We start from the raw sequence: 26,001 nt of genomic DNA, 5'->3' as shown, positions 1-26,001 counted from the left end.
TGTTGTGGACAGGTGGAAGGAATACTTCGAAGACCTCCTCAATCCCACCAACACGTCTTCCTATGAGGAAGCAGTGCCTGGGGAATCTGTGGTGGACTCTCCTATTTCTGGGGCTGAGGTCGCTGAGGTAGTTAAAAAGCTCCTCGGTGGCAAGGCCCCAGGGGTGGACGAGATCCGCCCGGAGTTCCTTAAGGCTCTGGATGCTGTGGGGCTGTCTTGGTTGACAAGACTTTGCAGCATCGCGTGGACATCGGGGGCGGTACCTCTGGATTGGCAGACCGGGGTGGTGGTTCCTCTCTTCAAAAAGGGGGACCGGAGGGTGTGTTCCAACTATCGTGGGATCACACTCCTCAGCCTTCCCGGTAAGGTTTATTCAGGTGTACTGGAGAGGAGGCTACGTCGGATAGTCGAACCTCGGATTCAGGAGGAACAGTGTGGTTTTCGTCCTGGTCGTGGAACTGTGGACCAGCTCTATACTCTCGGCAGGGTTCTTGAGGGTGCATGGGAGTTTGCCCAACCAGTCTATATGTGCTTTGTGGACTTGGAGAAGGCATTGGACCGTGTCCCTCGGGAAGTCCTGTGGGGAGTGCTCAGAGAGTATGGAGTATCGGACTGTCTTATTGTGGCGGTCCGTTCCCTGTACGATCAGTGCCAGAGCTTGGTCCGCATTGCCGGCAGTAAGTCGAACACATTTCCAGTGAGGGTTGGACTCCGCCAAGGCTGTCCTTTGTCACCCATTCTGTTCATAACTTTTATGGACAGAATTTCTAGGCGCAGTCAAGGCGTTGAGGGGTTCCGGTTTGGTAACCGCAGGATTAGGTCTCTGCTTTTTGCAGATGATGTGGTCCTGATGGCTTCATCTGACCGGGATTCTTCAGCTCTCACTGGATCAGTTTGCAGCCGAGTGTGAAGCGACCGGAATGAGAATCAGCACCTCCAAGTCCGAGTCCATGGTTCTCGCCCGGAAAAGGGTGGAGTGCCATCTCCGGGTTGGGGAGGAGACCCTGCCCCAAGTGGAGGAGTTCAAGTACCTAGGAGTCTTGTTCACGAGTGAGGGAAGAGTGGATCGTGAGATCAACAGGCGGATCGGTGCGGCGTCTTCAGTAATGCGGACGTTGTACCGATCCGTTGTGGTGAAGAAGGAGCTGAGCCGGAAGGCAAAGCTCTCAATTTACCGGTCGATCTACGTTCCCATCCTCACCTATGGTCATGAGCTTTGGGTCATGACCGAAAGGATAAGATCACGGGTACAAGCGGCCCAAATGAGTTTCCTCCGCCGTGTGGCAGGTCTCTCCCTTAGAGATAGGGTGAGAAGCTCTGCCATCCGGGAGGAACTCAAAGTAAAGCCGCTGCTCCTCCACATGGAGAGGAGCCAGATGAGGTGGTTCGGGCATCTGGTCAGGATGCCACCCGAACGCCTCCCTAGGGAGGTGTTTAGGGCACGTCCAACCGGTAGGAGGCCACGGGGAAGACCCAGGACACGTTGGGAAGACTATGTCTCCCGGCTGGCCTGGGAACGCCTCGGGATCCCCCGGGAAGAGCTAGACGAAGTGGCTGGGGAGAGGGAAGTCTGGGTTTCCCTGCTTAGGCTGTTGCCCCCGCGACCCGACCTCGGATAAGCGGAAGATGATGGATGGATGGATGGATGGATGGATACAACTAAATGCGTGCATTTTTAAGTAAGACCAACATTTTTAGACTATAATAAGTCTCTTATTCTTTTTAATAACATTGTTATTCTGAAGCTAACCAATTATAAATAAAATGTCATGTCTGTTGATCATGTTTTTGTTTGGCCATGTGCTGTTTGTCCTTTGGACTCTTTAAGTTCCTGTTTTTTTCCACTCCCTTGTCTGGTTTCCTTGGTTACTCATTTTGTCCACCTGTCTCTGGTGGACAATACGCCCGCCCACCTGCATCCCGAGCACTAATCAGAGGCAGTATTTAAGCACGTCTTTGCCAGTCAGTCTCCCCGTGCTGACTTGTTTCATGCCTTGCCATAGTTTCGTGCTTCATGCCATGCCAAGTAAGTTTTGTTTGATTGACGTTCTTAGTCTGTTTATGCGTTAGCTTTGTTCTTTAGCCCAAGTTGTGCCTCCGCTGTGAGCGATTTTTGTTTGTAGATTTTTTTAGTTAAAATGAAATCATGTTTTTACCTAAATGCCATGTCCCGAGTAGTCCGTCTGCCTTCCTGGGAGAACGACCCCGCAGTAAGCTGCAACCCCCCCTAATAGTGACATAAAATACTTCTTACCATTAATGCGACTTCTTGAACAGGTGCGGTAGAAAACGGATGGATGGATATAAATGCATGAGAATGTTTCATGTTTTGCACGTTATTTTTAGCACTGTGATTACCAGCGAAATTATTCATAATTATCGCGTTAAGCAATGTCAGCTAAGATTTATCTGAGAGCCAGATGCGGTCATCAAAAGAGCCACATCTGGCTCTAGAGCCATAGCTTCCCTACCCCTGATCTAAAAGGAAGATTTCCGCAAAATGAAAGGATTAAAAAACGGATGCAAAGGCCACCGTGCTGGCGTTAAACAGTAAAGCGAGACCATAAACCAGGGGTGCCCATTACGTCGATCGCGAGCTACCAGTCGACCGCGGGGGGTGTGTCAGTCGATCTCCAGCCAGGCTTTTAAAAAAAAATAGACCTAAAAATGAGTGATCATCAATCTTCACCAAGACGTCACTTAAATGACATTCACGGTACCGGAGGGTCTTGTGAGATGACGCTGGCTGCTGCAAGATCATTATTATGAAAATATGACCGAGAGGAAGGCGAGAAACACTTTTTATTTCAACAGACTCTCGCGCCGTACCTTCCGTCAAAACTCTAAAGGCCGACTGCACATTTCCTATCTTCACAATAAAAGCCCTGCTTCATGCTGCCTGCGCTAACTAAATACAGAGTCTCGGAAAACTGGCGTGCACAAGCGATCCCTCAGAAAGCTGGCGTGCACATCACTTGTGCACGCCAGCTTTCCCAGACTCTTATTTTGTTAGCGCAGGCAGCATGAAGCAGGGCTTTTATTGTGAAGATAGGAAATGTGCAGTCGGCCTTTAGAGTTTTGACGAAAGTCTGTTGAAATAAAAAGTGTTTCTCGCCTTCCTCTCTGTCATTTTTTCATAATAATGAACTGGCAGCAGCCAGCGTCATCTCACAAGACCCTCGGGTGCCGTGAATGTCAATCAAGCAAGCTACGGAATTTGCCGCCAATGTTTTTCTTGTAAAGTGTATGGAAGCTGGATGAATGAGATGCCAAAAAGCAACCACTTTCATGTGGTATTGTACAGAAAGGACAACTTTTTTTCTCCTCCATTTGAAAATGTGGGCGTTATCATCATTACTGTCTGATTCCAATCAATGCAAGTCATCAGAATCAGGTAATACACCAACTTATATTCTTGTCTTTGTGAAAGAAAGACATCTATATGTGTTACACATGCTTGTATTATCATTAAACACATTTAACTTGTTTACAAAAATGTCTCTTTCATAAATGAATAAATATAAATGATATATATAAATGAGGTAGATCCCCTCGAGTTGGTCAATTGAAAAGTAGCTCGCCTGCAGAAAAAGTGTGGGCACCCCTGCCATAAACCATACCAAACACTGCTTTTGAAACTTAGGTTGTCTGTTTTCTCCATGCGTGTGCTTGGTTGTGGCAAGTTTTTGGATGGTTTGACTTAGAAAGAGGGCCAGTCATAACGATCGTGTCTCTTCCGAACACAAGCGCCCTTGAAGCATCCACTTAACCGTGACATTCAGCCGCTAATGGTTGCCTAAACCTCAATGTGCCATTCATCCCAATTCTCAGTCAAAAAAAAAAAAAGAGATCTGAATTAAAACAGCAGGAATTGTGTTTTACACATTAGATAAAGATGAGCCAAAATAAGCATGGTTCTGAAGGACAGGACAGCAGAATAATAGAGGTCAGTCCGCCATCTGGTTCCGCTCTCGCTCCTCCTCACAGACCTGGCCAATCAATCAAAGACGAGGGAGGATGCTGGTTTGACCTCAGTTACTCCATGTGATTGTTGTTTCTTGTTTAGATAAATAAGTATTGAATGTCTTAATATTATTTCCCCTCTATTGTATATGCTTCTGCACACCTGATCTAAGTTAGGCGGTTGGGAGTCCATGCATTGTTCAAATCCTACGGCCCTCTGTTCAAACCGCAACTACCGTTATTCTTCCTGTGTTCCTATTGACGAAATTTAATTTTTAGTCCTAGTCTTTTGACTGAATTTGTTTTTGTTTTAGTCATACTTTAGTCTTCTAAATTGATTTAGTTTGTCTAGTTTCACTTAAGTAAATTTCATAACATTTCAATCAACTAAACCAGGGGTGCCCATTACGTCGATGGCGAGCTACCAGTCGACCGCGGGGGGTGTGTCAGTCCATCTCCAGCCAGGCTTTTAAAAAAAATAGACATTCAAAATAATCAGTGGGTCTTTATATAATACACACATGACACAGACACATATACATCGGTAGCTGACAACCTGTCATTAAAATAGGTCCTTTTGCAACATAAACACTAATGAAAATTCCTATCTTTTCAGCCTGATGATTGATTGTATGGATTTATAGCATATATTTGATATGAGATATCATAGGAAAGGTCTGTTGAATTAACACAAATGTCCATCCATCCATCCATCATCTTCCGCTTATCCGAGGTCGGGTCGCGGGGGCAGCAGCCTAAGCAGGGAAGCCCAGACTTCCCTCTCCCCAGCCACTTCGTCTAGCTCTTCCCGGGGGATCCCGAGGCGTTCCCAGGCCAGCCGGGAGACATAGTCTTCCCAACGTGTCCTGGGTCTTCCCCGTGGCCTCCTACCGGTTGGACGTGCCCTAAACACCTCCCTAGGGAGGCGTTCGGGTGGCATCCTGACCAGATGCCCGAACCACTTCATCTGGCTCCTCTCGATGTGGAGGAGCAGCGGCTTTACGTTGAGTTCCTCCCGGATGGCAGAGCTTCTCACCCTATCTCTAAGGGAGAGCCCCGCCACCCGGCGGAGGAAACCCATTTCGGCTGCTTGTACCCGTGATCTTATCCTTTCGGTCATGACCCAAAGCTCATGACCATAGGTGAGGATGGGAACGTAGATCGACCGGTAAATTGAGAGCTTTGCCTTCCGGCTCAGCTCCTTCTTCACCACAACGGATCGATACAACGTCCGCATTACTGAAAACGCCGCACCGATCCGCCTGTCGATCTCACGATCCACTCTTCCCCCACTCGTGAACAAGACTCCTAGGTACTTGAACTCCTCCACTTGGGGCAGGGTCTCCTCCCCAACCCGGAGATGGCATTCCACCCTTTTCCGGGCGAGAACCATGGACTCGGACTTGGAGGTGTTGATTCTCATTCCGGTCGCTTCACACTCGGCTGCAAACCGATCCAGTGAGAGCTGAAGATCCTGGCCAGATGAAGCCATCAGGACCACATCATCTGCAAAAAGCAGAGACCTAATCCTGCGGTCACCAAACCGGAACCCCTCAACGCCTTGACTGCGCCTAGAAATAACCCTAACCCTAACCCTAACACAAATGTCATACATAATTATTATTTTATTACTAACATTTAAATGTTACAGGGACAAGCGGTAGAGAATGGATGAATGGATATACTGAGCGTAATTGTAGTGAATAGAAAGACAGTGATGGATGTGTGTGGTCTTTACAAGATGATGACCTAACTGCATTGCACTTTGCACACGCACACATAGATGACATGTTTGAGACTTAAAAAGCAAATGTTGATAAAAGACTTTCCTACTGTGAGATGTTATATCATAATGTTGCTAGTGCTAATAAAAATGCTATATTTTTTTATTTTTTCACATCTTTATTTACACAAATTACATTTAGTACCGATGAATACACTGGTATCGATAAGGAATATCAATATTGGTATCGGTATAGATAAAATCCTAACGATATACATTTCTAGCCCCACGTAAAGCATGTGGTTCAATCCATACAGTAAGCATTATTACGTCAAAAATATCCCACATTTTCACTAACCCCTTTGTTGGCTAACAGTCACGTTACAATGTGACGGGTCGTGCTAATTAAATTACACGGATAAAGCTCATTGTGTATTTTTTTAGGTTGGAAAACAACAAAAAACACAATTTTTAAGTATTAGACTTTGATGGAAAAAGAATATTCAAATATTGTTTTGAATATTGTATTTCTGTTCTATAATTCACTGGTAAGACTGTATTTGCTTTGCTGCTGCTTACTGAGTCTAGAGCAGGGGTGCCCATTACGTCGATGGCGAGCTACCAGTCGACCGCGGGGGGTGTGTCAGTCCATCTCCAGCCAGGCTTTTAAAAAAAATAGACCTAAAAATGAGTGATCATCAATCTTCACCAAGACGTCACTTAAATGACATTCACGGTACCGGAGGGTCTTGTGAGATGACGCTGGCTGCTGCAAGATCATTATTATGAAAATATGACCGAGAGGAAGGCCAGAAACACTTTTTATTTCAACAGACTCTCGCGCCGTACCTTCTGTCAAAACTCTAAAGGCCGACTGCACATTTCCTATCTTCACAATAAAAGCCCTGCTTCATGCTGCCTGCGCTAACTAAATACAGAGTCTCGGAAAGCTGGCGTGCACAAGCGATCCCTCAGAAAGCTGGCGTGCACATCACTTGTGCACGCCAGCTTTCCCAGACTCTTATTTTGTTAGCGCAGGCAGCATGAAGCAGGGCTTTTATTGTGAAGATAGGAAATGTGCAGTCGGCCTTTAGAGTTTTGACGGAAGGGACGGCGCGAAAGTCTGTTGAAATAAAAAGTGTATCTCGCCTTCCTCTCTGTCATTTTTTCATAATAATGAACTGGCAGCAGCCAGCGTCATCTCACAAGACCCTCGGGTGCCGTGAATGTCAATCAAGCAAGCTACGGAATTTGCCGCCAATGTTTTTCTTGTAAAGTGTATGGAAGCTGGATGAATTAGATGCCAAAAACCAACCACTTTCATGTGGTATTGTACAGAAAGGACAACTTTTTTTCTCCTCCATTTGAAAATGTGGGCGTTATCATCATTACTGTCTGATTCCAATCAATGCAAGTCATCAGAATCAGGTAATACACCAACTTATATTCTTGTCTTTGTGAAAGAAAGACATCTATATGTGTTACACATGCTTGTATTATCATTAAACACATTTAACTTGTTTACAAAAATGTCTCTTTCATAAATAAATAAATATAAATGATATATATAAATGAGGTAGATCCCCTCGAGTTGGTCAATTGAAAAGTGGCTCGCCTGCAGAAAAAGTGTGGGCACCCCTGCTCTAAAGTTATAGTAAATCCAGTAAAAATGATGAGGTATCTTTAAAATTTCTTTGAAACCACCTTTTTTATGGACAAGCGGTACAAATTGGATGGATGGATGGTTTCTTAAATTCAGAAAGTTGCCATTTAAGATGATTCTAGTTTTGTGTCATGCATCTACAAACCCCGTTTCCATATGAGTTGGGAAATTGTGTTAGATGTAAATATAAACGGAATACAAGGATTTGCGAATCATTTTCAAGCCATATTCAGTTGAATATGCTACAAAGACAACATATTTGATGTTCAAACTGCTAAACACTTTTTTTTGTGCAAATAATCATTAACTTTAGAATTTGATGCCAACAACACATGACAAAGGAGTTGGGAAAGGTGGCAATAAATACTGATAAAGTTGAGGAATGCTCATCAAACACTTATTTGGGACATCCCGCAGGTGTGCAGGCTAATTGAGAACAGGTGGGTGCCATGATTGGGTATAAAAACAGCTTCCCCAAAAATGCTCAGTCCTTCACAAGAAAGGATGGAGCGAGGTACACCCCTTTGTCCACAACTGCGTGAGCAAATAGTCAAACAGTTTAAGAACAACCTTTCTCAAAGTGACATTGCAAGAAATTTAGGGATCTACGGTCCGAAATATTATCAAAAGGTTCAGAGAATCTGGAGAAATCACTCCACGTAGGCGGCACGGCTCAGGAACACTTCAGAAAACCACTGTCACTAAAAACAGTTTGTCGCTACATCTGTAAGTGCAAGTTAAAACTCTACTATGCAAAGCGAAAGACATTTATCAACAACATCCAGAAACGCCGCCGGCTTCTCTGGGCCCGAGATCATCTAAGATGGACTGATGCAAAGTGGAAATGTGTTCTGTGGTCTGACGAGTCCACATTTCAAATTGTTTTTGGAAATATTTGACATCTTGTCATCTGGACCAAAGGGGAAGCGAACCATCCAGACTGTTATCGACGCAAAGTTCAAAAGCCAGCATGTGTGATGGTATGGGGGTGCATTAGTGCCCAAGGCATGACTAACTTACACATGTGTGATGGTATGGGGGTGTATTAGTGAACAAGACATGGGTAACTTACACATGTGTGATGGTATGGGGGTGTATTAGTGAACAAGACATGGGTAACTTACACATGTGTGATGGTATGGGGGTGTATTAGTGCCCAAGGCATGGGTAACTTACACATGTGTGATGGTATGGGGGTGTATTAGTGAACAAGACATGACTAACTTACACATGTGTGATGGTATGGGGGTGTATTAGTGAACAAGACATGACTAACTTACACATGTGTGATGGTATGGGGGTGTATTAGTGAACAAGACATGGGTAACTTACACATGTGTGATGGTATGGGGGTGTATTAGTGAACAAGACATGACTAACTTACACATGTGTGATGGTATGGGGGTGTATTAGTGCCCAAGACATGGGTAACTTACACATGTGTGATGGTATGGGGGTGTATGAGTGAACAAGACATGGGTAACTTACACATGTGTGATGGTATGGGGGTGTATTAGTGAACAAGACATGGGTAACTTACACATGTGTGATGGTATGGGGGTGTATTAGTGAACAAGACATGGGTAACTTACACATGTGTGATGGTATGGGGGTGTATTAGTGAACAAGACATGGGTAACTTACACATGTGTGATGGTATGGGGGTGTATTAGTGAACAAGACATGGGTAACTTACACATGTGTGATGGTATGGGGGTGTATTAGTGAACAAGACATGACTAACTTACACATGTGTGATGGTATGGGGGTGTATTAGTGAACAAGGCATGGGTAACTTACACATGTGTGATGGTATGGGGGTGTATTAGTGAACAAGACATGGGTAACTTACACATGTGTGATGGTATGGGGGTGTATTAGTGAACAAGACATGGGTAACTTACACATGTGTGATGGTATGGGGGTGTATTAGTGCCCAAGACATGACTAACTTACACATGTGTGATGGTATGGGGGTGTATTAGTGAACAAGACATGGGTAACTTACACATGTGTGATGGTATGGGGGTGTATTAGTGAACAAGACATGGGTAACTTACACATGTGTGATGGTATGGGGGTGTATTAGTGAACAAGACATGGGTAACTTACACATGTGTGATGGTATGGGGGTGTATTAGTGAACAAGACATGACTAACTTACACATGTGTGATGGTATGGGGGTGTATTAGTGAACAAGACATGGGTAACTTACACATGTGTGATGGTATGGGGGTGTATTAGTGAACAAGACATGGGTAACTTACACATGTGTGATGGTATGGGGGTGTATTAGTGAACAAGACATGGGTAACTTACACATGTGTGATGGTATGGGGGTGTATTAGTGAACAAGGCATGGGTAACTTACACATGTGTGATGGTATGGGGGTGCATTAGTGCCCAAGGCATGGGTAACTTACACATCTGTGAAGGCACCATTAATGCTGAAAGGTACATCCAGGTTTTGGAACAACATATGCTGCCATCTAAGCGCCATCTTTTTCATGGAGGCCCCTGCTTATTTCAGTAAGACAATGCCAAGCCACGTTCAGCACGTGTTACAACAGCGTGGTTTCGTAGTAAAAGAGTGCGGGTACTTTCCTGGCCCACCTGCAGTCCAGACCTGTCTCCCGTCGAAAATGTGTGGCGCATTATGAAGAGTAAAATACGATAGCGGACTGTTGAACGACGGAATTGATTGATTGATTGATACTTTTATTAGTAGATTGCACAGTACAGTACATATTACGTACAATTGAGTACTTTGCCTTCTGGCTCAGCTCCTTCTTCACCACAACGGATCGATACAGCGTCCGCTATTGTGATCCGATGGTCGGATCATCACCATATTGTTATTTTTGTTCCATTTTTATATCACTCTGCGGTTTGACATACTTAGTTCCTGTTTTGTTCGTTTCCATGGTCACTCATTAGTTTCAGCTGCTACTCTCTTTTCCAGCACACCTGTCTTTACTAATCACCACCTGTTTATAAGCCAGCGTTTTCTGTTCACTGATTGTCGGATCTTAGTTTGTTCACATACATCTGTTTACGACTTGTCTCTCACTCTCGTTTTCGCTAGCTCTCACGCTAAGCTTTATTTTATTCCTAGCTTTCACGCTAATTGTTTTGTGTTTCCTTTTGTGTGCCTTTGTGCTTCGGTTTGTTTGTCTTTTGATTGATTGATTGATTGATACTTTTATTAGTAGATTGCACAGTACAGTACATATTCCCTACAATTGACCACTAAATGGTAACACCCCAATAAGTTTTTCAACTTGTTTAAGTCGGGGTCCATGTTAATCAATTCATGGAAGCTCTACATAAAACAAGAATGGGAAATAATTCCACTTTCAAAGCTTCAACAATTAGTTTCCTCAGTTCCCAAATATTTATTGAGTGTTGTTGAAAGAAAAGGTGATGTAACACAGTGGTGAACATGCCCTTTCCCAACTACTTTGGCACGTGTTGCAGCCATGAAATTCTAAGTTAATTATTATTTAAAAAAAAAAAAAAAAGTTTGTGAGTTTGAACATCAAATATGTTGTCTTTGTAGTGCATTTAATTGAATATGAGTTAAAAATGATTTGCAAATCATTGTATTCTGTTTATATTTACATCTAACACAAATTCCCAACTCATATGGAAACGGGGTTTGTACAAAATTAAACAACTGAAAAAACATCCTCCAAGACTGGGGATTACATAATTATTTAGAGAGGTTGCAGTCTTTCTTTAAAAGTGAAAAAATACAAGAGAAAATTAGCGAGTTTTGTTTTTTGTACCTCAAAAAAATACTTACCACAGTTTGTGAAGTTCTCGGCTCTGGCACAGTTATCAAGAGGACATCGAACTTGACTAAATAAAGGAACTGGAGGTTGGAACAAAGTTTGCAGATTTAAACCAGTGGAAGGTACGCCGTGCTGTGTCCAAGTTTCAGCGGGCCAGGGTTGGGATTTAATCGTCAAAGAGCATGTGATTAGACCGTGAGCTTTGTGTCTGACAGTAGAGTCTCTCGACGAGCCTCGATCACGTAGAAACATCCTCCCAGCACGATGAGTCAAATATTATGATTTGCAGACCAATACTTTTGATATGTAATTGAGGCTTCACGGTGGCAGAGGGGTTAGTTCGTCTGCCTCACAATACGAAGTTCCTGCAGTCCTGGGTTCAAATCCAGGCTCGGGATCTTTCTGTGTGGAGTTTGCATGTTCTCCCCGTGACTGCGTGGGTTCCCTCCGGGTACTCCGGCTTCCTCCCACTTCCAAAGACATGCACCTGGGGATAGGTTGATTGGCAACACTAAATTGGCCCTAGTGTGTGAATGTTCAGTTTCAGTTTATTTTCAGTCCAACAAAAACATATTCAAAACATAGATCACGATTCAAAAATGAATAACATGACTGAAACAGGCAGAAGCAAAAAAGCTTATAAGCCCAACATAACATTTTTTACATTCAATTAAGTTACCTTTTCTAATAATTCTGCAACACAAAAAGAAATATAGTCATTCAGCATTTACATTTAAGTTGCCCTTTAACAAACAATACAAAAATATGTACTTACACACATGCACTTTTCTGTAAATAGATAAACATACATACCTTCTAAATACAACATTTAACCAAACAAACATACATTTCTAGATCACATAACTTTTTAAAATACATTGTGACATGTTCTTTTTTAAATTAAATACCGAGTCACTCGTTTTTATTTCTTTACCAACAGAATTCCACAAATGAACACCGAGAACAGATAAACATCGACGTTTAACAACTAGTCTTGCTTTTGGTCAAATAAACTTAGATTCATCTCTTAGATTGTATTTGCTGGTCTGTAGAGAGAAGTCTTTTTGAATTCCTTCTGGAAGAGTATTTATTTTTGCTTTGAACATTATCTGTGTTATTTTATAATAAACAATATCGTGAAATGTCATAAGTTTTGATGTAACAAATAATAGATGGGTGTGGTCATAATATCCTGCTTTGTTTATTAGCCATACAGCTTTTTTTTGCAGCAAAACAATATCGTTAATTATGGTTTTAAAAGTGGTTCCCCAGAGTTCTACACAGTATGTCATGTATGGAAGTATCAAAGTATAATAAATTGTTAACAAAGAATTATAATTAAATAATTCTTTAGTTTTATACAAAACACCAAGTGTTTTGATATTTTTGTTTTTATATAATTGACATGTTGTCTCCATGATAATTTATAGTCAATTATAACTCCAAAAAACTTAGTATCAAAGACACGCTCAATTTTATCTCCATTTATTTTAATATTTACTTAATTTTTCGTACCAAATATCATAAATTTAGTTTTAGCAATATTGAGTGATAATTTATTCATATCAAACCCGTTTTTAAGCACTGTCATTTCTTGTTCTATTTTTACCAAAAGTTCATTAAATGTGAGTGTGAATGTTGTCTGTCTATCTGTGTTGGCCCTGCGATGAGGTGGCTTCTTGTCCAGGGTGTGCACCACCTTCTGCCCGATTGTAGCTGAGATAGGCGCCAGCGCCCCCCGCCACCCCAAAAGCGGTAGGAAATGGATGGATGGAAGAGATGTAAGAGGCAGCTGTTTACGTGACGTCACACCAAGATGCAGCGATCGCTTTTTTACGAATATTTAAAGCAGGGGTAGGGAACCTGTGGCTCGCGAGCCTGATGCGGCTCTTTTGTTGACTGCATCTGGCTCCCGGATAAATCTGAGCTGACACTGCTTAACACGATAAGTCATGAATAATTCCGCTTGTAGTCAAAGTGTTAAAAATGACGTTCAAAATATAAAACATGCTCGGGTAAGAAGTGTTTTAATTTATTATTGGGGGTTCTTCAGACCACCAAGCACCGACATGAAAGCCTGTTTGAGGGTTACGATATTTTTTTTATTTTTCAATAAGTCTCTCAGTTGCTTTCCAGCAATTGTCTGTTTTTCTTTCGTTCTCGCTAGCACTCTGGCTCCAGCCCCAACCCCGTCTCTCCTCCTGGCTGCTGCTTATAAACAGAGCGACAGGTGATTAGATAACAAGGCCCAGGTGGGCTATCTACGCACCTGTCGCTGATTTCGAGGCCGGTCCTGGCAACACCCCCCTTCGCTGCAGGACCGCAGGCCCCGCCCCTCCACAGTTAGCTTCAGAATAACAATGTTTGTACTCTAGAAATGTTGGTCTTTCTTAAAAATGCACGCGTTTAGTTGTGTTCAGTGTTAAAAAAAAATATTATATGGCTCTTACGGAAATACATTTTAAAATATTTGGCTTCTTGGCTCTCTCAGCCAAAAAGGTTCCCGACCCCTGATTTAAAGAAAACAGTATGAACGGAATCTGTCCATCTTCCCACACGACCTGCTTTTCGCATGGGGCCTCAACAGTTACAGTGCTAAACGCATATTTTTTCTCACAGGGGGGCGTAAGGGGGTTAATATCAGACAATCCAACTGTGATGTTGATAGTTGAATCAGACTCCTCCCAATCAAATCTTTGACAATTTAAAGACAGTCCTACTAATCACCAGTTATTGTAATGTTTCGGATTTGAAGTGTTAGATTTGATGTTTCGTACCTCTGTACTGTGCACAGATCTCAACCCACAAAGACCTGGCATCCCCAACACAACGATATATCGACAGCAGAGTGGTGCGAACACAAACAGAAGGCGAATGGCTGATCTTCGATGTGACGCAGGCTGTGAACGAATGGATGAACCACAGAGGTGACTGCATGCATTTCCTTTAAAGGCCTACTGAAATGAGATGTTCTTATTTAAACGGGGATAGCAGGTCCATTCTATGTGTCATATTTGATCAGTTCGCGATATTGCCGTATTTTTGCTGAAAGGATTTAGCAGAGAGCATCGACGATAAAGATCGCAACTTTTGGTCGCTAATAAAAAAGCTTTGCCTCTACCAGAAGTAGCAGACGATGTGCGCGTGACGTCACGGGTTGTGGAGCTCCTCACATCTTCACATTGTTTATAATCATAGCCACCAGCAGCAAGAGCGATTCGGACCGAGAAAGCGACGATTTCCCCATTATTTTGAGCGAGAATGAAAGATTCGTGGATGAGGAAAGTTAGAGTGAAGCACTAGAAAAAGAAAAAAAAAGGCGACGGCAGTGGGAGCAATTCAGATGTTAATAGACACATTTACTAGGATAATTCTGGAAAATCCCTTATCTGCTTATTGTGTTACTAGTGTTTTAGTGAGATTATAAAGGCATACCTGAAAGTCGAGCCAAGAAAGTCGCAGCTGCAAGCTCCGCTCATGTCTCCGGTAAGAGCCGACTTATTACCACAATTTTCTCACCGAAACCTGCCGGTTGACATGTGGTCGAAAAACATGTTCGCTTGACCGCTCTGTTCCATATTAAAGCTTCACAACAAACAAAGACTTGTGTTTTGGTTGCTGCAATCCACCGCTTTCCACCAACAGCATTCTTCTTTGACGTCTCCATTATTAATTCAACAAATTTGCAAAAGATTCAGCAACACAGATGTCCAAAATACCGTGTAATTATGCGATTAAAGCAGACGACTTTTAGCCGAGAGTGGTGCTGGGATAAATGGTCCGCTCCAACCTATAACGTCAACATAAGCGTTATCATTAAGCAACGTTTTCAACAGTTTAAAATTGCAATTTAGTCAACTACAAAGGCCGTATTGTCATGTGTTGCAATGTTAATATTTCATCATTGATATATAAACTATCAGACTGCGTGGTCACTAGTAGTGGCTTTCAGTAGGCCTTTAAGTTCCTTGTCGTTCTATGATTGGTTGTAGAACGTTGTAACGTGACTGTCTTTCCTTAGACAGAAACAGTGGATTCAAGCTGAGCCTACACTGTCCATGTTGTACCTTTGTGCCATCGAATAACTACATCATTCCCAACAAGAGCGAGGAGCTGGAGGCACGGTTTGCAGGTTATTTGATCTGAAAGCTTGTTAATCAACCATAACTAAACATATCCTTGTAGCTAGTTAATATCTACGTCCTTTGATATTGTAGTCTGCTGCAGCTGATTGATCCGGTTTTACCGTCTGTAGGTATTGATGACAGCTTCATCCACGGTGGTGACCTGAAAGTATCCAAGAGGCGGCGCCACAGTGTTCGAGCTCCTCACCTTCTAATTATGCTGCTGCCCTCTTACCGCTTGGAGTCGCCATTTCACCACAAAGCCCATCGGACCAAGAGAGCCCTGGATGCAGCTTACTGTTCCAAGTACTGAGCTCCGTAACCATTTTATAGATAAACTCGCTCTTTCGACGTACAGTAGGGAATTCATATGGCCCCATTCCTGGGGCAAGAGGAAGAGGGGGGGTGGTTAATCATTTTGCAATGCTGTCTGCTGAAAATGATGGAAAGCACCTCTCTACATAGCAAATGATGCTTTGGTCACAGTTGGAATTGCCACAAAACAGATTTGATGATATTCAACACTCTACTGCCATTTGGCGACTGAAGTTTATCAGGCATCCTCCGATCCCAATTTATCACATTTCATGTGTCAGGTAAACTGTGACACGAATAGGGCCATATGGATCCACTTCCTACTGTACACAGTGCAAAATATACTGTAAATCAATGTAACTTTACTTACCCATGAACAGTTTGACGTTTGTATACAGGCGTGCTTTTGAACGATTGAATGCACCATCATTGTAGTTCCAAAGGCCGTGAACGTCAACTGGCAGTCCGTGGGCCACATTTGTCATGCTAGGGCTTTCCATCGCAAATTATCAATCAATCAATCAATCAATGTTTACTTATATAGCCCTAAATCACTAGTGTCTCAAAGGGCTGCACAAACCACTACGACATCCTCGGTAGGCCCACATAAGGGCAAGGAAAACTCACACCCAGTGGGACGTCGGTGACAATGATGACTATGAGAACCTTGGAGAGGAGGAAAGCAATGGATGTCGAGCAGGTCTAACATGATACTGTGAAAGTTCAATCCACAATGGATCCAACACAGTCGCGAGAGTCCAGTCCAAAGCGGATCCAACACAGCAGCGAGAGTCCCGTTCACAGCGGAGCCAGCAGGAAACCATCCCAAGCGGAGGCGGATCAGCAGCGCAGAGATGTCCCCAGCCGATACACAGGCAAGCAGTACATGGCCACCGGATCGGACCGGACCCCCTCCACAAGGGAGAGTGGGACATAGAAGAAAAAGAAAAGAAACGGCAGATCAACTGGTCTAAAAAGGGAGTCTATTTAAAGGCTAGAGTATACAAATGAGTTTTAAGGTGAGACTTAAATTAAAATGGTTGAGGGTAGGACTGATTTCCCTTGACTTCACTTGAATGAATGAATGGTTTCTTTTGAGCCATGCAAACAAAACAAGAGAATGACATAAAATACAAAAGAAATATATAAATACATTATTTTTACACCTACATTGAAAACATTACATGTGACTAATCTTTTGTAGATGTCAAGATTGGCTCAAAAGGGAGTGGGAAGATGTAAACTTATTAGGTCCCACCCCTATTCATATACAATATATATTTGCAATATATAATACAATAATATATATAATATAATTCAGTTCATTGGTTGCTGCGTAGATGCTATATATTATCTATATATAATACATTTAAATTCACACACACTTACAATATACTTCAAAACATTCCATTCTAACATTTACCAAAAAATTCCCAGCTTTTCCCGAAACTCCCAAATTAAGCGTTCTCTTTCAACAAGTAAAAAAAAAAATTCCCAGATTTCCTAGAAATCCAGATTTTCCGGGACATTTTTCCCCCATTCAAAAAGAATAGGCCATTATTCAAACTTTCACCATTTCCACATTTTTTCAACCCATTCAAACCATTCCACCTTCAACATGTTCCACTCATCTACATGCTGCCGCTAGGTGACATCATACGCAAATACGGTATTCGCTTTCACTGTTATGCTGATGACACCCAACTCTACATGCCCCTAAAGCTGACCAACACGCCGGACTGTAGTCAGCTGGAGGCGTGTCTTAATGAAATTAAACAATGGATGTCCGCTAACTTTTTGCAACTCAACGCCAAAAAAACGGAAATGCTGATTATCGGTCCTGCTAGACACCGACCTCTATTTAAGAATACAACTCTAACATTTGACAACCAAACAATTAAACAAGGCGACACGGTAAAGAATCTGGGTATTATCTTCGACCCAACTCTCTCCTTTGAGTCACACATTAAAAGCGTTACTAAAACGGCCTTCTTTCATCTCCGTAATATCGCTAAAATTCGCTCCATTCTGTCCACTAAAGACGCTGAGATCATTATCCATGCGTTTGTTACGTCTCGTCTCGATTACTGTAACGTATTATTTTTGGGTCTCCCCATGTCTAGCATTAAAAGATTACAGTTGGTACAAAATGCGGCTGCTAGACTTTTGACAAGAACAAGAAAGTTTGATCACATTACGCCTGTACTGTATATACCTTTATATACATATATACATACATATATACCTGTACTGTATATACCTTTATATACATATATACATACATATATACCTATACTGGCTCACCTGCACTGGCTTCCTGTGCACTTAAGATGTGACTTTAAGGTTTTACTACTTACGTATAAAATACTACACGGTCTAGCTCCAGCCTATCTTGCCGATTGTATTGTACCATATGTCCCGGCAAGAAATCTGCGTTCGAAAGACTCCGGCTTATTAGTGATTCCTAGAGCCCAATAAAAGTCTGCTGGCTATAGAGCGTTTTCCGTTCGGGCTCCAGTACTCTGGAATGCCCTCCCGGTAACAGTTCGAGATGCCACCTCAGTAGAAGCATTTAAGTCTCACCTTAAAACTCATCTGTATACTCTAGCCTTTAAATAGACCTCCTTTTTAGACCAGTTGATCTGCCGCTACTTTTCTTTCTCCTACGTCCCCCCCCTCCCTTGTGGAGGGGGTCCGGTCCGATGACCATGGATGAAGTACTGGCTGTCCAGAGTCGAGAACCAGGATGGACCGCTCGTCGGGACCCAGGATGGACCGCTCGCCTGTATCGATTGGGGACATCTCTACGCTGCTGATCCGCCTCCGCTTGAGATGGTTTCCTGTGGACGGGACTCTGGCTGCTGTCTTGGATCCGCTTGAACTGAACTTTCGCGGCTGTGTTGGAGCCACTATGGATTGAACTTTCACAGTATCATGTTAGACCCGCTCGACATCCATTGCTTTCGGTCCCCTAGAGGGGGGGGGAGTTGCCCACATCTGAGGTCCTCTCCAAGGTTTCTCATAGTCAGCATTGTCACTGGCGTCCCACTGGATGTGAATTCTCCCTGCCCACTGGGTGTGAGTTTTCCTTGCCCTTTTGTGGGTTCTTCCGAGGATGTTGTAGTCGTAATGATTTGTGCAGTCCTTTGAGACATTTGTGATTTGGGGCTATATAAATAAACATTGATTGATTGATTGATTGATCTTCATTGTTGCTTCCTTATTTGAGGTTATTGCAAGTTGATTCCCATCTACCCCTGCGTAGTAGCGGCACTTGAACTGAATGTGACAGAGTCATAGTTGCGACGGTCAGCTGGATAAAATACCAATAGCAGTATTGTTGGTCCAGAATCTCAACGGTCTTCCTGGACCGGTACCAAAAAATCCCTACAGATCACTTTGTCAAAATAAGTCTCACATTGCAGTTCACCCATCATCTTCTTCTCCTTTGTGAATAACAGAAACGTTCAGGACAACTGTTGCTTAAGGTCCCTCTACATTGACTTTAAGAAAGACCTCGGCTGGAGGTGGATTCACGAGCCAAAAGGCTACGAGGCCAACTTCTGTGCCGGAGCCTGTCCTTATCTATGGAGTTCTGACACTCAGCATTCCAAGGTACTCTGAGCTTAACATAAAATCATTGTCCGGATTATGCAATTGTTTGATTGTGATTGTCTTTCTAGGTGTTAGGCTTGTATAACAGCATCAACCCAGATGCATCAGCATCGCCCTGCTGTGTGCCCCAGGACCTGGAACCCCTCACTATCCTCTACTATATCGGCAAGACTCCCAAAATAGAACATCTCTCCAATATGAAGGTCAAGTCTTGCAAGTGCAGCTAGAAACTCTTGAAAAGCCAACACTACACAACCTTTCTTCACACAATAACGCACCCCCGCACCATTTACAGCCGTATCATATCTTCTATTTCCACAAGACGAGACATCCAGAACAGATCAACCTCATTCCAAACGGGGCACGGCGACGCTTTCAAACACACAGCACAGACTTTGACACCAATGCGAAGTGCCAATCAAGCAAATCCAGGCTTGTGGCTTGATATTTGCATGAGTAACATGAATTGCGATGTGCCGTCCTACTTGGCTCCCGGCACTAGCGTCTGTTGGCTATCAGATGTCAACATTCAGCCTTTTAGACCCAATAAACCCTATTTCTCTCGGAAGAGAAACAGTGCAGTTATTTTGGTGCTACGCAGAGGGCATTGGACCCGTGCTGGAAGATAAAGACATCCCGAATATTTTTTTTTTTCTAAAACCGACAACCATGGACATTTCTACACGACATGGGCAGTATGTTTGACCACACCGCGGTTCTACAGTTAGTAGACGACCATCAAGTTTTAGTAAGTTCGACAGTCTTAATTGGTATTGGCGACAGATAACAGTTCCGTGTCTCATTCCATCATTCAAGTTTAGTTTAGGAACACTCCTATTATTATAATTCTGTTCATTTTTCGACCAAATTTGCTTGTCGGAGACTTGATTGATGGCTTCAACTTAGAAATCATACAAAACTTGTCAAATGGCAACCGGTGTTACCCATGCCATGCCAAGCAATTGTCATGGCAAGTCCATGCCCTTTGTTTGTCTTTTGAAGGCCAAGTCCACACGAATCACCTCACGCACTCGTCACACCAGACATGAGAGTCAAGGCAAACACTGGAGGTTTACGTGATAAGTGTCTGTTATGTGAAATGCTACGAATGACATAGCTCCACCCTCAACATCCAGCCACCTTTTTGAGGGCTTTTTATATATATATATACATATATATATATATATATATACACGTTGTGCTTTAATGTCTTCTCGGTTTTGCTATTTAAGATGTTCGTGCTTATGTGCCTCAGCACCTAAAGCATTTTGAATATGGTAGAAAAAGTGGGCATTGATGAAATGCAACCTCTTTGACCTTTTGTATCTTACAGGTGCTGGACATATTTATTATACACATTTTCAGGATTTTCTGAAAGGGTTACCAGAAGAGATATCATGCCATGTAAGAAACGTTTTTGTTGTTGTAGTTTTGAACATCAGTCCTGTCAGTTTGTACAAAGGGGGAACAGATCTATAAACAAAAGCATTGATGCAACCCAATTCCTGCAGTGGAACCTCAATTTATGAACTTAATTGTTTTGGGGAAATTAAGAACGTTCGTAATGTATATTGAAGCAAATCTCTCAATAACAAACAATGTAAACAAGAATAATAGGTTTCTCAGTCCTGTCAGTTTGTACAAAGGGGGAACAGATCTATAAACAAAAGCATTAATGCAACCCAATTCCTGCAGTGGAACCTCAATTTATGAACTTAATTGTTTTTGGGGAAATTAAGAACGTTCGTACAATATATTGAAGCAAATCTCTCAATAACAAACAATGTAAACAAGAATAATAGGTTTCAGTCTCGAAAAAAGTCCATATTTTAGTAAAAGTTTGTACACTTTGAACAGAATATAAAGTGCTATACAGTATTGTATAGTAAACAAACATAACAAGGGGGAGACTTTCTACAAAACCCAAAACCAGTGAAGTTGGCACGTTGTGTAAATGGTAAAAAAAAAAAAAAAAAAAAGAATACAATGGTTTTCAAATCCTTTTCAACCTATATTCAATTAAATAGACTACAAAGACTAAATATTTCATGTTCAAACAGAGAAATTACATTTTTGTTTTGCAAATGATAGCTCATTTGGAATTTGATGCCTGCAACACGTTTCAAAAAAGCTGGCACAAATGGCAAAAAAGACTGACAAAGTTGAGGAATGCTCATCAAACACTTATTTGGAACATCCCACAGGTGAACAGGCTAATTGGGAACAGGTGGGTGCCTGATTGATTAATTGAATGATTGATACTTTTATTAGTAGATTGCACAGTTCAGTACATATTCCGTACAATTGACCACTAAATGGTAACACCCCAATAAGTTTTTCAACTTGTTAATCAATTCATGGTGCCATGATTGGGTATAAAAGCAGCTTCCATGAAATGCTCAGTCATTCACCAACAAGGATGGGGCGAGGGCCACCACTTTGTGAACAAATGCGTGAACAACTTGTCAAACAGTTTAAGAACAACTTTTCTCAACCAGCTATTGCAAGGAATTTAGGGATTTCACCATCTACGGTCCATAATATCATCAAAAAAATCCAGAGAATCTGAATGTCTGTAACTTTCGATCCCTCAGGCGGTACTGCATGAAAAGCGACATCAGTGTGTAAAAGATATCACCGCATGGGCTCAGGAAAACCTCATAAAACCACTGTCGGTAACTACAGTTAGGGGGCGGCATGGCGTAGTGGGTAGAGCGGCCAGCTAGAAACCTGAGGGTTGCAGGGTTGCAGGTTGCATCCAAAAAATAGCTGCCGTTGTGTCCTTGGGCTGGACACTTCACCCTTTGCCCCCGGTGCCGCTCACACTGGTGAATGAATGATGAATGAATGATAGGTGGTGGTTGGAGGGGCTGTAGGTGCAAACTGGCAGCCAGGCTTCCGTCAGTCTACCCCAGGGCTACTGATGTAGCTTACCACCACCAGCTGTGAATGAATGTTGAGTACCACTTATCTGTGAGCGCTTTGAGTGTTCAGAAAAGCGTGATATAAATCTAAGTTAATATTATTATTATTATTATTACAGTTTGTCACTACATCTGTAAGCAAAGCGAAAGCCATTTATCAACAACACCCACTAACGCCACCGGCTTTGCTGGGCCCAAGTTCATCCAAAATGGACTGATGCAAAGTGGAAAAAGTGTTCGGTGGGCTAACGAGTCCACATTTCAAATTGTTTTTGGAAACTGTGGACCTCGTGTCCTCCGTGCCAACTTCACTGGTGTTGGGTTTTAGTATTTAATGAAGTCAAAACAACAACAAACTGAACTGTCCTCATTCGCAATCACCATGCCGACGCGCTCACACTGTCAAAATGCTTCCTGAATGGTTCAAACCCCACTCCACTTGTCCATTACTTTCTTTGGTTTTATATTTAGCTAAAAAAAAAACAAGAAACATGTTGTAAAAAGGCTAAAAACATACACTAAAGTATTAAATCAGCACAATGGCTGATTTTTATTCGGTCTTTGATTAGTAAATTAAAAAGTTCGTACAATGAGGGGTTCGTAAATCAAGGTTCTACTGTAGAATATTATTTTGTTGAATTAACGAGCTATAAGGACGAGAAACATTTATTATCCTTAAATTTAACCACACCCCAAGACCTTCCATATTGTTAAAATTGATTATTTTCAGACACATTAATATTGCAAGTATATTGACATCATTGAAACGGAAGCAACTTTTATAATGTATGGCAACATGTATTTATTACTGGAGATAAAAATATGTTTATTCTTTATCCTCAAACAGGATCTCCCGGTAACAGATTAAGATTCTTATCCTGTAGTTCATTTTAAACTGAAATGATCTGAAGTTAGTATGAAATTTATAAAACAGTTCTTCTCCCGAGAAAGTTTAATTCAGTTTTTTTTGTTGTTTTTTTGTTTTTTCACATGTACTGTCAAGCTTCAACGAGACAAATGTACGTAAACAACATTGTTGCAGGAATCAATGGGAATAAACTAGAAATGTGCATCATTTTTATTTAGTTAATTTGTTTAGGAAACTTTATTTTTTTTTTATGAAAACACTCAAATGATGATATATCTAATTAAAGGGGCTGTTTGCAACTCCCTCACTGTAACATTTTTCAAACATATAACAAGAACACCAATCGGATGGCTTGTGTTACCCATAGTGCTTTAACGGAACACATTTCTTTGACAATTGTCTATTCTTTTCACAATTACACATTTATTTAACCAGCCCAAATAAAATGATTGGTGTTTACGCCGGTATGTATTTTTAGGAACACTAATACAAAATCTCCGGGTTGGGGAGGAGACCCTGCCCCAAGTGGAGGAGTTCAAGTACCTAGGAGTCTTGTTCACGAGTGAGGGAAGAGTGGATGGTGAGATCGACAGGCGGATCGGTGCGGCGTCTTCAGTAATGCGGACGTTGTACCGATCCCTTGTGGTGAAGAAGGAGCTGAGCCGGAAGGCAAAGCTCTCAATTTACCGGTCGATCTACGTTCCCATCCTCACCTATGGTCATGAGCTTTGGGTCATGACCGAAACGATAAGATCACGGGTACAAGCGGCCCAAATGAGTTTCCCTCTCCCTTAGAGATAGGGTGAGAAGCTCTGCCATCCGGGAGGAACTCAAAGTAAAGCCGCTGCTCCTCCACATGGAGAGGAGCCAGATGAGGTGGTTCGGGCATCTGGTCAGGATGCCACCCGAACGCCTCCCTAGGGAGGTGTTTAGGGCACGTCCAACCGGTAGGAGGCCACGGGGAAGACCCAGGACACGTTGGGAAGACTATGTCTCCCGGCTGGCCTGGGAACGCCTCGGGATCCCCCGGGAAGAGCTAGACGAAGTGGCTGGGGAGAGGGAAGTCTGGGTTTCCCTGCTTAGGCTGCTGCCCCCGCGACCCGACCTCGGATAAGCGGAAGAAGATGGATGGATGGACTAATACAAAACCTCACAATAATGTCGGATTGAATGCTAAAACGTTATGACAGACCGCCTTAAACGCGGAATGGAATTTTCATAATTTTTACTGAATGAGACACCTAGAGTGTACATGAAAATAAAGAATGTGGGATTTACAATATTAACTATGAGGGATAAAACACTGAATATTGACAACATATAGACGTCACACCCCCTATCAATTGACATATTTTACAATCAAGCGAAACGCGACAAAAATGCAACAAACACAGCAAAATATAAACGCAACGGGTAAAAAAAGCCACTTATAATCTGATATATCACAAAGCTTTAGAACTTTGTTGTAAAAATCTCCTTCAACGTCTGTCCCTGACACCTGCATTTCAGGTTGGCCGCTCTGTAAACACTCTGTGGAAACGCTCCCCACCCACGCTGCTTGGTGCCTCCTCTGAGCTGCTGTGTAATTAATTACCTTAGTAATTACCAAAGTAACTAATTAGATTACCATAGCAACTACTACATCATGCAAAAGCGCAGAGTCCAACCGTTGAAATACAGTTCAAGACTTACGGTCTTTTGAAAACATCACTGCTCATCTACAGTTTCCATATTAAAGGTTAAAAAAATGACTCGAGAAAGCCCGGCGGGCCAGATTGAAAAGATTAACGAGCCGCATGCGGCCCCCAAGACTTAATTTGCCCAGTTCTGAGCTAACAACACCTATTGCTAACGTGTATGTACTTAATTACGCTATTACATACTAGGGTTGTATGGTATACCGGTATTGTTATAGTCCCGCGATACTAATGAATCATATTCAGTACTATACTGCGTCTAAAAAGTACCGGTCCGCCATGGGTGGATCTACACCTAACATCCACAGTAATGATAACAAGTACAGTAGCGTATTTAGTCGATACTACTATGGTTACATCAATATTTTTTGGCATCACAACATCGTCTTTCGTTTTTTTTAAAATTGATATTGTGTTTTTAAACTCAGGATATATGTCCCTTGACACATGAGGACTTTGAATATGACCAATGTATGATCCTGTTGTGGTATCATCCGAAACTAATGTCAAGTATCAAACAACAGAAGAATAAGTGATTTTTACCTTTTAACAGAAGTGCAGATAGAACATGTTAAAAGACAAAGTTAGCAGATATTAACAGTTAATGAACAAATAGATTAATATTTCATTTTGTACCACTTGTCCTTTTAAATAATGACAAAATAATAGAATGAGGAATGACACAATATGTTACTGCATATGTCAGCAGCTAAATTAGGAGCCTTTGTTTGTTTACCTACTACTAAAAGACAAGTTACCTTGTATATTCACTATTTTATTTAAGGACAAACTTGCAATAAGAAACGTATGTTTATTGTATTGTAAGATTTTTTTTGTTAAAATAAAGCCAATAATGCAATTTTTTGCGGTGCCCTTTATTTAGAAAAGTATCATAATAATTTTGGTGCCGGTATCGGGACAACACTATTACATAGAAGAAGTCGTGAAAGGGCGGGAAATACGGTGTAAAATACACAGGAAAGTTGGCGCCTTGGAGGCATTTGTGTAAATGCTGCAAACAGCCCCTTTAAGTCATGTTTATAATGTAGGACTTTGCATGCATATTGCCTTTGACAAAGCAAAATATTGTGTGTGCGGTATATATATATATATATATATATATATATATATATATATATACATATATATATATATATATATATATATATATATATATGTGTGTGTGTAGGTATGGGAAACATCACAAGACTACTTCATCTCTACAGAACTGTTTCATGAGGAGTTCCCTCAATCATCAGGAGATTTAATGGAAGCATTCACATACAATGGTTTATATAGGGCACATGTTACCTA

At 41.9% G+C, this 26,001-nt stretch overlaps 1 protein-coding gene across 1 annotated transcript in view; it reads left to right on the top strand.

Annotated features, from left to right (window-relative positions):
* tgfb2 (transforming growth factor, beta 2) overlaps positions 1 to 25,777 on the top strand; it is a 142,189-nt gene extending 116,412 nt beyond the window's left edge. Inside the window, exons 3-7 of the mRNA XM_061916561.1 lie at positions 13,939 to 14,071; positions 15,166 to 15,276; positions 15,400 to 15,574; positions 19,045 to 19,198; positions 19,267 to 25,777. Coding sequence (XP_061772545.1) covers positions 13,939 to 14,071; positions 15,166 to 15,276; positions 15,400 to 15,574; positions 19,045 to 19,198; positions 19,267 to 19,425 — 732 coding nt within the window. The 3' untranslated portion in view covers positions 19,426 to 25,777. The remainder of the gene's footprint in view (positions 1 to 13,938; positions 14,072 to 15,165; positions 15,277 to 15,399; positions 15,575 to 19,044; positions 19,199 to 19,266) is intronic.
* Positions 25,778 to 26,001: the final 224 nt, after the last annotated feature.

This window comes from Nerophis ophidion, linkage group LG11, assembly GCF_033978795.1.
Source record: "Nerophis ophidion isolate RoL-2023_Sa linkage group LG11, RoL_Noph_v1.0, whole genome shotgun sequence".
Lineage (NCBI taxonomy): Eukaryota > Metazoa > Chordata > Actinopteri > Syngnathiformes > Syngnathidae > Nerophis > Nerophis ophidion.
Note: the sequence above shows the minus strand (reverse complement) of the source record. Positions and strands in the feature narration are given on the sequence as shown.